At 41.3% G+C, this 14211-nt stretch overlaps 1 protein-coding gene across 1 annotated transcript; it reads left to right on the top strand.

Moving 5' to 3' along the window:
- The first annotated feature begins 214 nt into the window (after positions 1–214).
- Positions 215–13506, top strand: AQP11 (aquaporin 11). The gene is made up of 4 exons (XM_085066550.1): positions 215–723; positions 825–1469; positions 5845–5961; positions 12406–13506. The coding sequence occupies exons 2-4, from the start codon at positions 875–877 to the stop codon at positions 12462–12464; spliced, it is 771 nt and encodes a 256-aa protein (XP_084922676.1). The 5' UTR covers positions 215–723; positions 825–874; the 3' UTR covers positions 12465–13506.
- Positions 13507–14211: the final 705 nt, after the last annotated feature.

Below are 14211 nucleotides of genomic sequence, written 5' to 3'. Positions count from 1 at the left end.
CATTAGTGGTCTTCTCTAGCCTAATTGATTTTGTGATTCTGTAATGCCTGTGTGTGCTACAATGTATAAATAGTAAAAAAAAGTTCTGATAGTTGGCGTACTCCTTTCGCTGAACACCACGGAGCACCCAGGCTTGCGCAACCCTGAATAAATAACCCATGTCTCTCTGGAGCCTGTCGCAGAGCGCGGGGCGAGGTTTGCGCGGACCCCGCGGCAGTGCCCGGGGCGGTGCCGGTGCCAGCCCGGCGGTACCGGAGGTTCCTGGCGCTACCGGTCCCGGCCCGGCTGAGCCCCGCGCCGCTCGCCCTTCCCGCCCCCCCGCTCCCTCAGCGCCCCGCGCGCCCCGCCCGCATGCGCGCTGCCGCAGCGCCCGCCGGAGGGGGCGGCGCGGCCGAGCCCGCGCCCGGCTCCGCGGTGGGGCTGGAGCCGCTCCCGCAGCACCGACACGCCGCAACGCCACTCCCGCCGCGAAATCGGCTCCCCTCGCGTTCCCCCGCGGCCGGGGGCCGAGGCCCTCCCTCCCCTCGGGCAGGCTGAGGGGACAGGGGAGCTCGGTCCGTCCCGCGGCGGAGGGGCTGAGGGGGCAGCAGAGCCCCCTTCTCCCCGCTCCCCTCGCCGTGCTCTTCCACCGCAGGGAGAGAGCTGCCTTGTCCCAAGCCGTGCGCTGGCAGGAAGCGGGATCCCCCTGCCCTCAGCCCTGCCCTTTGCTCCGCCGAGCGGAGGGTGAGTCAGGCGCCTCGCAGGTGGCAACAGAAGCTGGCTCCTACCTCCAAGGGAAAGCGGGGGCATTTCTCCTCCCTCTCCTGCTTGCTTTCTCCCCGCAGGTGGTGGGGCTGGACCTTCCGCGAGCCCTCGGGCCTGTGAAGCTCCGGGCATGGCTGTCGGTGGGCTCGGGAGCTCCCTGCTGCTGATGTCCGGCGTCGTGGTGACCGTGGGGCTGTGCCGAAGGCTAGCCCGGCGCCGGCTGCGCTCCCGCCCGCTCCTCTTCGCTTTCCTTGTGGAGATGTTCAGCACCTTCCAGATTTGCGCCTGCACGAACGAGCTCAGCCTGCTCGGCAACGTGGAGCCGAAGCCGCACACCGCCCTGACCCTCACCTACGGCTTCACCGTGCTGCACGGCCTGACCCTGGCGGGCAGCACTTGCAATCCCTGCGGGACCCTGCAGCCCATGTGCGGCGGCGGCACATCGCTCACCCTGGGGGGACTCAAGATCGCCGCTCAGTTCGTGGCTGCAGTGCTCGCCAGAGTGTTCATGCACTTTATCTGGAGTCTGGAGATGGCAGAGCCACATTTCGGAGCGCTCGCACAGGGCTGCAGCAGCCCCATGCAGACTACAGAGATGCAGGCGTTCTGCATAGAACTGCTCTTTTCTGTCGTTTTCCAGCTGGCCGTCCTGCGAGCCGAAAGTGTTAATCCCAAATACAGAGTCCATTTGATTGCTCTTCTCATCACCATGCTCGTGTATGCAGGTTAGTCTTCTTTTTCTTTTTCTTCTGTTCCTGCAACAAAGTTGTGCTGGAAGGGGTTTTTACTGTTTTCTTAGAAGTGTTTAAGACGCAAAATGCTTTTTCTTAGATTACATTTTCCTTGACGATTTCTTTTTGTATCGTCCTACATATGCACAGTTCATTTGGCGTTTATATAAAGTTTGCCTGGTTGCATTTCAGGCAGGTATGGGGTTAAGAATGGAATGAGCTACGCGTTTAAAATTATGTCAGGTCTGCAAGTACATATGGTGAAGTGTTAAAATAGTGAAGGATTGTTTCATAATCCAACTATTTATACAGCGTGAGAGATTTCGTACTATGTGCTCTGACTACTAAGTGACATTGGGAGAGCACCGCTGGCTGCATCGGGAAAAAGTGCTGATTGTGCAACAGCAGGGTACAGACTGGTAATATGGAAGCTCTGCATTTAAATAATGCATAATTTGTATCAGTGGAGTTTATTTAACTACTTCTTTAAATCAGAAGCGGGAATGGTTATTTGTACAATGGATACAGAAATAATTCCTCATTATACCAAATGTAAAAAAGAGTCCTGTTTTATTAGAGCTTCCCATGTCTGTGATGACATGTATGCCCATATCCCCACCTCTACCTGATTGTCACCTCGTGCTCCCCAGAGCTGGGACGCTGTCACCTGTGCATCCTCTCTGGACCACTGGGAAGGGAGAGGTGAGAGGAGTCAGTCTGAACTTTCTTCTGGCTGTTGATGTTCCCTCTAGTCCCCACCAAAGTGACAAGAGCTGTTAGGTCACTTGAGGACTGCCCTGCAGTCAGTCCTTCTCCTACTGGAGATTGTGTAGCTTGGAGAGGTGAAAGAGATGATTACAGAACTCTTTGCTTGTGCTACTGCCCTCACCACAGAAAAAGCCATCTAGAGAATTACCAAATCCCTTAAAGAGAGGGAGATCACTTATCTGCAAACATCCGGGATGTCACTGATGCCTTGTCCTAAAGGTTTAGCTGTATTAATGCTATTTAACATAATAGCATCTAGAACGATGTACAGTCACATTTTCAGATGTAGTAATGTAAAAATCTTTACTCATTATCTTTAGCTGAAATTAGCTAATACCTAAAAGGTAAAAGTCGATGGGGAGTTTTAAAAATTAACTTAGCAATTTGAACTACTTTCTAAAATTAACTTTTAAAAGCAGAAACAAGGTGTCAGTGCATTTGAGGACATTAAGTATATTTATGAGTTGCTCAGTGCAAGTGTAGCCAAATATTCTCCTCCCTCTTCTACAAGCATAGAAATCTGGACCCCTGATTCTTAATATTCTTCTCCTGGCTTAGCAAACATTGCCTTTCTTTTAGCTAATTCATACAAAGAATTCACTCCCAGTGTCATTGGCCAGGTTCCTGTATTTTTCTAGCAGAGGGCTAAGTGTACCAAGTCCCCTTCTGTGCCATAAACTTGGGCTTGTTAGGACTATCTGGTGCAATTGATCTGCATGTACTTCTAGGAAACCTCAGACCTGCTGTGCCAAAGCCTCTTTTGTGTTGTGTGCAGAGCACCCTCTGCTACCTGGACATTTTTCTTTGCGTTTCTTTTAAACTACAATATAGTAGTCTGCTATAAAAATATATAGGTATTCAGATCCTGTCATGGCTGAGGCAATAACAAAGGGCCTGGTAAGTGGCCATGGACAATGTCTGCTGCACATGTCCCATATATCCTGTGGATCTCATGGCGTAGCCCTGACCATGTCTGTCCCACCTCTGCTGCTTGCATGCAGTAGTGAGAGTCACTTACAAATCAGGTGTCACAAATAGTGGCCTCCAGCAGGAGTTCTCATCTGCAGGCTTTGAAGACAGACAGATGTATAATTTAGCTGAGCTGGATCATTCTCAGGAAATCTTCTGCACCTCTTTGTTTACTGTTTACAAGAAACTTGAGTGCTTCTGTAAGAGGGACAGATCTTTCTTGCACACCCAGCACAAAAGGGTCAAGCAACCAGCACAAATTAGGCAAACTTACACACTCTTACTTTTTTTGTACAAAAGTATTGAATAGTTTAGAGTATTGTCTGAATAATACTTTTTTAAAAACTTCAATTTGGCAAATACCGTGTTCTAGCTAGGAACTCAGATGCATTAAATTCACAAAATAAAATTAATGATAATAATTTCTTTTTATACTCTGACTTCAAAAAACGAAATCAATTGTGCCTTCAGGACGTGTTTGTTATAGTTATGAGCGAATTAGAAATTACAGCGAAAACATCTCATACATAGCATATTGTATTTCATTCCATGAATTATGCTCTACTAGGAGTTTGAAAGCTGTATCCTGTAAGGTGAATGATTGCTGTCTAAACAGGGACTGTAAGAAGGAACACCTCTCATTCAGGTTTGGTGTGGGTAAAATTCTGAAGGACAACCACATCCCTGTGGCTCTCTAAATGTATTGTTACATCTCTCTACATGTACTCTCTCTACACCTCTCTAAATGTATTGGTACACAGACAAGACTCAAAAATATTAAATTGTCTTTTTATGGTTGACTAAATGAAGCTGTTGGAAAAAACACATCTCAGTAGGTCAGTGTTGTGTGTACTGATAAAACATACTTAGGTTTGCCATGCACCTTACTCCAACAAATAACATCTGGTTATACAGTTTTATCAAAATTACTAGCTGTTCCTTCAGTTTTTCTTATACTTTTTCATAGTTAAAAATATTTTTTTTTTACATTTAATCTTACACAGACCAAATTTTTATAGTAGTACATACTGTACACAAAAGGCCCAATACTGCTTCACTCTCTTTTTTCCTACTAACTGGAAGAAAAAAAAATATTATTATGCCTTTACACATTAAGGGAATGATTCATTAGCTAATGTGTGGCATTACTTCCCCTTCTGGTACACAGACTGAGCGTTTAATAAATAACTTCAAATAAGATTATGGTAGTGCCCCAGCCTATGGCTGATATTCCAGTAGTTATTAGTAACTCATGTTGAAGAAATACAGCAGTTAAAACTCTGTCTAATGTTTAATGTTCATCAGCTGCATCCTGAGACTGAAATTCTGCTTTCAACTATATGTTTGTGGATATAAAAGCAGAAGCAGTGGAGTCATAAATAGATTAAAGCAAAGTAAATTATTGTGGCTGGGCTTCCTGGCAACCGTGGACGTTGCTAATATGTCAGTGTGCAGAAAAACAGACTGCACAGTCAATCTGAGTTGCTCTTGAGAACAAGTGTAAAACCACAGTAAACTGAGTAGGCAAACAAAGATTAAAATTTTCCTGAACTGTAATAACAGTAAAAGAAATAAAAAGGAGAATATAGAAAGAGAAATACAGAAGAAGAGAATGACAAAGACCTTACTAAAACTTTGGGTAAATGATTGCATAGTCATAGCAGGTGAGGATTACAGCAGTAGGGTGCAAAGGGCGAGTTCAAAGCTCATACAAGCTTATATGGGGAGAAGTCAAGAACAAGCTGTAAGTAATTATATAGATGCAATGATAGAGTATTTTATGGGAATAGGTTAATAGACAAAACAGGTATGGGGTGGTTAGTAATTAACAGTACAGGAATACAGATAATTTGCTATGACTAATATTTTTCCTGGAGGATTGCAATGAGAGGAACAGCATATGTCAGAATTAAACACACTTAGCTCCAGGTTCATCTGCAGTGTAATTACAGTTTAGTCCCCAGTGTAATGTGTTTGGATCTCATTATTTAGAAAATGTTTAGGCAACTTCATTTACATCTGAATTCAGAGGTGAGGAAAGATCTTGGCTTCTTTCTACAAGACAGTGGAGTGGCACTTGCTTTTATTTTCTTTGAACATATAGACTTTTCCCACAGTTCTTGTACCATATGATATTCTCAATGTTCTGTACATTTATATGATAATATAAGTGTTCTTATAAGAAAGTACAGAGATCAGCTTAGCAAGAACAGCATTTGACAGTTTTTTCTTTTATCTTGCATGTGTGTTTCATGTGACATGGGGCTGTAATGTAATGACTTATGTAATTTCTGTCTCCTCTAAAATCATGATACAGAAATAGCTTCTAGCTTTATCAATAAAAACATTCAGCATTAGCCAGACCTATCTCTTTAAAGAATATTTGCTAGAAAGAGATAAAGGAAGTTACAGCTTCCCCTTCACATATTTTAAAGCCTTTGAGAAAACAGTTAAACTGTTTACTATGTGATCAGGTGAATAACTTCAAAAGAGTTTATCTGTTCAAACTGTTTCTGCTAATTCATTTTATTGCAGGGTGTACATTTCTTGTACTATGGTATATATGCATTTGAATTTAAAGTAAATATTAAGAAAGATGGTTTGATTTCATGCTGTTTACATCTTATTGCAGGTGGAAATCTCACAGGAGCAATATTTAACCCAGCACTGGCTTTTTCATTACATGCAGATTGTTTCTATGACAAATTTTTGAGTTACTCACTAGTATATTGGATAGCACCATCCTTAGGTAAGTTCTTAATACTTCATGTATTTGAGAAAGTGTTATTTAGTACATGGTTCAATAACCAGCAAACAGGTGTTTTCTATTTGAGAGTGCTTGATTTTTGCATTAAAATGAAGAAAATAGTAAAGTATAATGTATGTATTGAAGTCATTCAGAGCAGAAAATGCTCTGTGTAGAGTGCCTGCAGCACTATTTTGTGAATTATAGAATGATATGGATTGGGAAGGACCTTTATAGATCATGTGGTCCATACCTGAAAGTAAATATCAGCCTGATTAACTTCAAAAAAGGAACATACTTGTTACCATGCAGTGTCTGTCTTGTTTTGTGACAGTTTGCAAAAACATGGGGAATTACAAATTTTAAAAAACTCTACCCACAGGTATTGGGACATTTGTCTTAAAAATGCTTTCTCAATTACCACTTTCATGGTATCAAATCTTTTTTATGCCTATAGTGTCTAAACACTGCAGTTCCCATTCTGTGTTTTGCCCCCAGTCACTGTTGGACACAGTGTGTTCTTAGTTTACTGGTAAAAAATACTAGCAACTGTTTTTTTTCTAACTTAAATTATGGTTTTAATTTGAAAGCTATTGATTCTGAGTTCTAGCTGTGTGCAGATGAAAATGCTCCTTGTGATACTTCATGCTGTTGTTTGTTTACAGTTGGTCCCCACAAATCTTGAGCTTTCTGCTTAGAGGGTATATAAAGAAGCAGTCTGCTAATCCCAACTTCTTTCATGACTGTTAATCCTATTACAAGGTACAATGATGAAGGAACAACAGGATGTAAAATATACACAGGAAACAGCAGAAAGGGCTCCTGTTATGACCAAAAACTTACTTGAGTTCACGACTGTGCGTGTTCTACTTGCCTTGATTCTCAGTCAGCCAAAAACGAAGACAGACGTTTAAACCCAACTAAAATTCACTTTAATATAATCTTGTTAAATTAGATTTCCAAACATGATGACTGAAAAATAGAGTAAGCTTAACAGCTGTTCAGTGAGTAGTTAATGAAATGTCATAGGCAAAGCTTATCAGCATCACTCAGGTCCTGACTGACTACATAAAATTTCTCACAATTCAGCTGTAGCTTTCTGATATATTAACTGATTTCAATCTCATAAACATTCAAACATTTTCCAAGTTGTAAGTACTTGGGATCTAATCATTTGGCAAGTGATTTAAAGAAATTCTGAAACCTCATGTTCTACTTACTTGCCAAGAGATGTCCTGCAGAACAGCTTTGCAGAAAATCTCCAGGTGATATTTGACATAAGAAAATCAATAGATGTTAACTGAAATGGACCTGTGACTTGAGGAACTTAGAATGTGATTAGCAAACAATGTTATATTTCTATGAAAATTCATAAACAGGGGTTTGTCATTAGTTAACACCTAGAATATACATACAGAATATACTGAATGCTGTCTCTTAATTTATGAGGGAAAGAAACTTCAGACTGAGCAGTTGTAAAGATGTAAATAGTCAGGACACATCACTTCTTGCACAGTGTCACTACTGTAGCCAACACTGAGTGACAGATTTCAGGTCTGTGCATCACCTGAAGGACCAGATAGTCTATTGGTGAAAAAAATACCTCATTATAAAACAGGGATGTTTCATGGATACATTTCATAGAGACCTTAAAAATCAAGAGTTGTAAACAAATGTAGTGTCTGAGGTGGAAGTATAGAACAGATTGCTGTATTTGAAAACTGAATTGAATACAGGAGTGCAGATGTACAAATCTTAAGAAGTGAATTTTTCCTGACACTTTTTGAAAATAATAGGAATATAATTTTTTCTTCCATGATTGGAACAAATGATGGGGCATCTAGGAAAATGACCTGTTATGATGATAAATTCTTGTGAGAAGAACCTCTAAGCAGAACCATGAAAGTAGATGATGAGGGAAGGGATATTATAAATTCAATTGTAAAAATTACCTTCAGGATCCATGTGTCAGCAGAAATGCTGTTTCAGATTTCCTAGAAACTGGCAGAGTCACAATGATATGCTAATATGATGCCTTACTTTTTCCAGCATCAGCATCTTAGATGTTTAAATTACTTTGTTCTTACTCTGGGAAATTCTTTGAGAAGGGATTTTTTGTGTTTTGCTGTAATAACTATCACGTAGTAGAACCACGGGCTAACATATCATGAAACTTCAAATTGCCAGTGCAAAGTGCAATGTATATTCTCATTTATGACCATAGCAAAAATCAATGAGGACAAGGAGATGAAGATCATTCAGTATATAACTGATACCCTGATCTGGTTGTAAGCAAATTGTAGACAATATTCTTAGAAAGGACGCTTGGAACAAAAGATTGATTATCACCTTCTTAAGAGGAGGATGAAGTGGAAGTTTTCTTTTAGGATAAACAAATCTACCGGTAGTTTATGGTCTTTCAGGAATTCAATCTTGGAACCACAGTTAATTACTCACTTTTCAAAAGGGCTTCGCTGATGTTTTGGTGAAGGTGATTCTCCAGCAGCATTAAACTCCTGATTCCTGCAATAAACATAGATGCCAGCAAGTGTTTCTAACTTAGCACAGGGCAGGCCTACGTTCTGCACTGTGAACATAGACTCAATAAGTACCAGTGGAACAAAGATGGTTTCTGTTTTACTGCCAAAAGAATTCATGTTAGTTGTCCAGGCACAATTATACCATCAGTAATGATGGGGGCTGAGCTAATGCTGCTCATTCTGTACCAGGGAAATGGCAGCTACAAATGGTTGGTGACAAGACAGTCATGAGGTCAATAAAATTAAATGCTCTTTCCTGGACAGGTGCCAGCTTAGTGTATCATAGATTTAAATTGTAGAGTGAGGGATGTTAAAGACCATCCAGTTCCAACCCCCCTGCAATGGGCAGGGACACCTTGCACTAGACCAAGATGCTCAAAGCCCCATCCAACCTGACCTAGCCTCCTGCTAGGTTTCTAACACTACAAAACCAGAATCAAGGCCCCATTTCTTTAGATCAGTTCTACTAGAAAGACTAATACTATTCCTTAGAAAACAAGTGCCACAAGAGTCACTTACCAGTAGATGTAAATGGAGGAGGTAAGCAAGGGAGAGGGCTACAGGTGAGACTTTGACCTTTCTGCTCAGAGGAGAGGATATTCAGAGGCTTCCAGCAAGTTCAGAACACTTAAGCAAAGAAACGAGTTCCATGTACAGTGAAGTGATCAGTATCTCAGGGATGTGGTAGGAAAAGAGGTTTTCAACAAACAACTAGAACAGTCTCCTGTTCCCAGCCCCTGGTCCTCTTAGGGGTTTTCAGCTCCACAGGCATTATCTGACAGAGCAAAATGCTTATGTAGTGAGTGAATGCAATCCATGAAGTTCCTAGAAACTGTCAGTAATTAAGTCTAATTCAAATACTAAAGGGCCAGTGAGGGGTAATCCTGAACTTGACCTGCTTACAGAGAAGAATGGGTGGTGAATGTGACCATCTGGGTTGTAGTCCTCACAAGAGTTCAGGGTCCAGAGGAAGACTGGGAAGGTAAATAGCAGAGCTATTTAAGACTTTGGACTTCAAAACAAAATTCTGCTTATTTAGGGAATTGCTAAGTCAGTAGTATTTGGAAGCTGCTATAAATGAGAAAAGTATACCATGGAAAGGTGATTTTTAAAGAAAGCTCATGAGAGCTCAGTAATAGATTTAGATGCGCAGGAGAAACCTGTCACATAGTTAGACTGGGAATTTGGACAGAAAGCCTTTCCCTGCTGGCTAGACAAAGAGCTTCCCTATGAACAAAGGAGAGAATGTAAGAAATTGAAACTGGGACAAACAGCAAAGGAGGAATGTAAGAGCTTTGTACAGGCACTTGGAAACAAAATCAGGAAGGTTAGAGCTCAGCTGGAACTAAGACCAGGGACATGCAGAGTTACAAATACACTAATCACCAAAAAAGTCCAGAGAAAATGTAGGTCCATTGGAGGATGGGGGAGACAACCTAGTGATGGATGGCATGGAAAAGACTGAGGTACCACACAGTCTTCCCAAGCAAAATTTGTTCCCAGACCTCTGTGTAAAACAGTAAGGCTTGGGAAAGGAAGCAATATATAGGGAGCAACAAGATAGAACAACATAGATAAGCTCAATGATTGTGAATCCATTTACTCTACAGGGATTCACCTAGAAATGAAGGTAGAGTTGGCCAGTGTTGGAATTGTCCCTCATTATGAGAAGTTACAGCAGTTGGAGGAGGTTCCTGCCAATGGGAAATATGTTCATCCTATGCTTGCTTTTGAGGAGGAGAGAGAAGCCTGGGAACTATAAGCTAGTTAGTCTCACCTCAGTCAGTGGGAAGACGGTGGAAAATATCTAGTCTTGGAATCCATTTCTAACCATGTAAACAACACAAAGGTGATCACAGGAACAGTCAGCACAGATTTAGTGAGATTAGAGGGTAATCCATGCTTGACCAGCTTGGTTGCCTCCTGTGATGAATGCATGTGGGAATGAGGGGGGAGCAGGGATGTAGTGTACCTTCACTTTAGTAAGGCTTTTGATACCACCTCCCACAGCAATCTTGGTTCAAAGTGGGGTCACACAAAAAGACTGTTAGATGTAATAAAGATTGGCTAAACCACTGACCTCAAACTGTCACAATCAATGGCTTGACACCTGGCTGGTGGCCAATACCATGCAGAGTATGCTGGTGTCAGTACTGGGAGTTCATAATCCCCAGTATGTTTAACAGTAACCTCTATCAAAGTTTGTTCACAACCATTTGGTCTTTCTGCAAGACAAAGCACATGATTCAGTGATTTGGGATCAGCACCTCTGCAGAGGGATCTCCACAGGCTGGATAGGTGGGCTGAGACCAACAACATGAGAATCAACAAGACCAAGTGGTGGCTCCTACACTTTGGCCACAACAACCCCAGACAGTACTACAGGGTGGGGTGAGAGTGGCTGGAAAGTGGCCCAGCAGAAAAGGACCAGAGGGTGCTGGTTGACAGCAGCTGAACATTAGGAAGAATTTCTTCACAGAAAAGAGTGATTAGATATTGGAATGGGCTGCCCAGGGAGGTGGTGGCATCACCATTCCTAGAGGTATTTAAGGAAAGACTGGACGTGGCACTCAGTGCCAATGTCCATTGACGTGGTGTTCGATCAAAGGTTGAGCTTGGTGATCTCACAGGGCTTTTCTAAATGAATTGATTCTGTGATTATTGCCTCCTTCTACTCAATGCTTGTGAGGTGGCATCTGGAACATGGGTGGTTTGGGGTCCCCCAAACCAGTTCAAAAGCAATGTGGAAAAAAACAGGATCCAAGCAGTGGAGGACAAAGATGATGAAGGGCCTAGACTACCTGATCTGAGAGGGAAGGCTGAGGGAACCAGACTTGTTTAGGCTGCAAAAGAGATAAAAGCATGTTTTAAGCACAGTCAAGCATTATTTCAAGAGTAGTTACATGGATAACAGAGATTACCCATTCTTTTTGGCAACGAGTAACAGCAAGGGCACAAACTGGGGCATGGGAAGTTCAGTTTAGACTCCAGGAAAACATTCAGGAGGAAGGGTGCAGCACCACTGAAATTAGTTTCCTGGAGAAATGCTACAGTCTCCAGCATGGAGGTTTTTGGGGCTCAGCAAGGTAAAGTCTTACTGACCCATGTAGCATAGGCAAAGTCCTGCACTGAGTGTGAGACTGGACTGGAGTAAATCGAACCCCTTCCAATAAGCTTTTTTTGTGATCTAAGAAGTTACATAAATACAAGCTTATGTGTGGGCAACACCATCAAGCAGGATCCTCTTAGTCTCTGAAAGAATAAACAGATTTTTTTTTCCTGCAGGAAAAATAAAATCAGTCATCATAAACTGTATTTGGATGCCCCTTGGATTCAGTGGTCCTTATGAGTTACTTCCAACTTCAGATAGAAGTTTCTTCATGAGAATTGGACACTATCTCTGACTTCACCATTCTTTTCAGCTTCAGAATAAACCCTAGATCAAAATGATCTTCAAAAAAACACCCTCTATCCTATATCCATTTGGCAGCACCTAAAAATGATGAGGTTATGAAAACTGACACTGCTAGCAAACTCAGGTGAGAGATGGAGGTTAAGCTGCTGGTTCAGTGATTTATACAACCAGCTACAAAGAAAGGAGCCCTGAACAGAACAGGCAGGTGCCTGTGTTGGATTCACCTAGTCAAACTCTCTGCCTCTGGCTTGGCTTAGACAGATCAAAGAATTAACCATACTAAGGAAAACAAGATTATCAACTCATAGGGACCACTTGCATGGCCTGTTGAAGCTTCCTTTGCAAAAAGTACTGATGCAGTCCCTGCCGTATTGTGTTAGACACTCAAATGTCTAACACAAATAAACTTGAACATGTTTATTTTCCATACCAGTACTGTGTCCTTCTGAAATGCATTTACATAAAGGTTCTTTCTGTAACTTCTCATTTCAGGTACAATACTTGTGGCGTTTATATGGGATGAACTCTTTCCTCGAGACATCAAATCCTGAAATTTGGCAGTACTACATTAAAAAATATTTTCAACATCTGCAGACATAAAGCTTTCAGAGAACTGTTGACAGACTCCTGTGCCATCTTACAGCTGTATTTTCAATTTTCATGTTTGAAATATTTGACATACCACTTTGTATTCAAATAATAATTTTGTAAATGCATTTTGGGATTTTGGGAATATCTGCCACCATTTTCAGTTAAGCCATATGAATGTGAAGGACTGTTAAAACAAAAACTTTGTCACTTTAGCCATAAGTGCCATTTGCTGACCTTTATTAGCATTCAGAATTAATTTTAGAGAAATACCCCATCCTCTCAAGGTTTGATTGGATTTCTTCCCATTGAAGGCACCTACAAAAAGGGAGCTGAAGATTTCTTATACTGACATCATTATATTCCTACTTGCCATATTACCTACCTCTGAGAGGAAGAAAGGCTACACTGATCCCTAGAAGAGTCTCCACAGCTCTATTCTAGAGGCACCCTACACTAAAATTAAAAGTCTGTATGACCAACATTGTTTTAATACCTGAGTGCAGGTAAGTAGCCCCTTGATTCCTTCTGGGAAGGCTCTGCCCCATCCTGTCCCACTGGAGACTGTTGAATGTTTAGTTTGGTTGGAAAAAACAGTAATAAAGTATCATAAAATTTTGTAAAAAGGGCATTTTGGGCAAAACCCTCTACTTTTTACCAGCAATTACTGCTGCCTCTTCACGTGGATACAGTATGTAGAGATGAATCGTGCAGTATTCCATGATTCCTTGATTTTATGTAGCTCTTATCAACTTCTTTAAAAAACAAATCAATCTGCAATGCAGGACAATAAATAACAGAGATAAAAAACTACAGGAAAGCTACATACACAAACTGGCACAAACATGCCCTTTATCTCAGCTGAGGCAAATGCCATTTTATGGGTACCACCCTCTAAAGGTCTGTTTCTAGCATGAAGTTTCTTCTTCTGGCTGCAGCTTAATTTTTAAATATGCCAAAATATATTTTTCAAATTTAAGAATAAATTCAGTTTTTCATTTAATAGTTACTTGGTTTGAGAGATGGTTAACAAATTCTACAAAGATCTCAGTATCATGTCCCTCGACTCATCATCCAAGTCACCTTACAAACCAAATTCTACGAGAAAGAGAATCAAATGGGGGATTTTTCATAGTAAATTGATGAAGTCTTTAACACCTATTGTTGTCACCTATCTTTTTTGCAAGAGTACAGGAAGAAAATATTTCCATGTAATTTCTTCCTTGTTGCAATAAAATCTCTTGTTTTCATTTTCCAAGGTACCTATAAAATTATGTTGCCAAATTAAATCAACTGTATGAACATGCTTTGCATACAAGAGTCCTACCTGTCACCCTATATTAATAACAAAACAAAAAAAAATTAGCCTGCTAATACACTGAAGAGAACTAGAACTGCTGGGTTGTCATTCAGCAGCTCTTTGACATTAGTGTGTAGTTCGACTAAAGGAAACTTGTCCTTGTTAAAACTCTCCATGGCAAGGACCACACATAAGCACACTGAGCCTGAAAAGATGTGATCCTCTGAAAAAACACACACTTTTATACCTTATTCTGCATCTAAAATAGATCCTTCTGGGAATTTCTACCTTCCCTTTCTTGCTTTATTTCTTTTTACCTCTTACCTATTTTTAAAGTGATCCATACCTCACAATTTTTCCCCCCACTTTTTCACCTCATTTCTCATGGAAACAAGTCTCAAAACCTACAT

This window comes from Lichenostomus cassidix, chromosome 1 (genome assembly GCF_008360975.1).
Source record: "Lichenostomus cassidix isolate B80296 chromosome 1, HeHo_3.0, whole genome shotgun sequence".
NCBI lineage: Eukaryota > Metazoa > Chordata > Aves > Passeriformes > Meliphagidae > Lichenostomus > Lichenostomus cassidix.
Note: the sequence above shows the minus strand (reverse complement) of the source record. Positions and strands in the feature narration are given on the sequence as shown.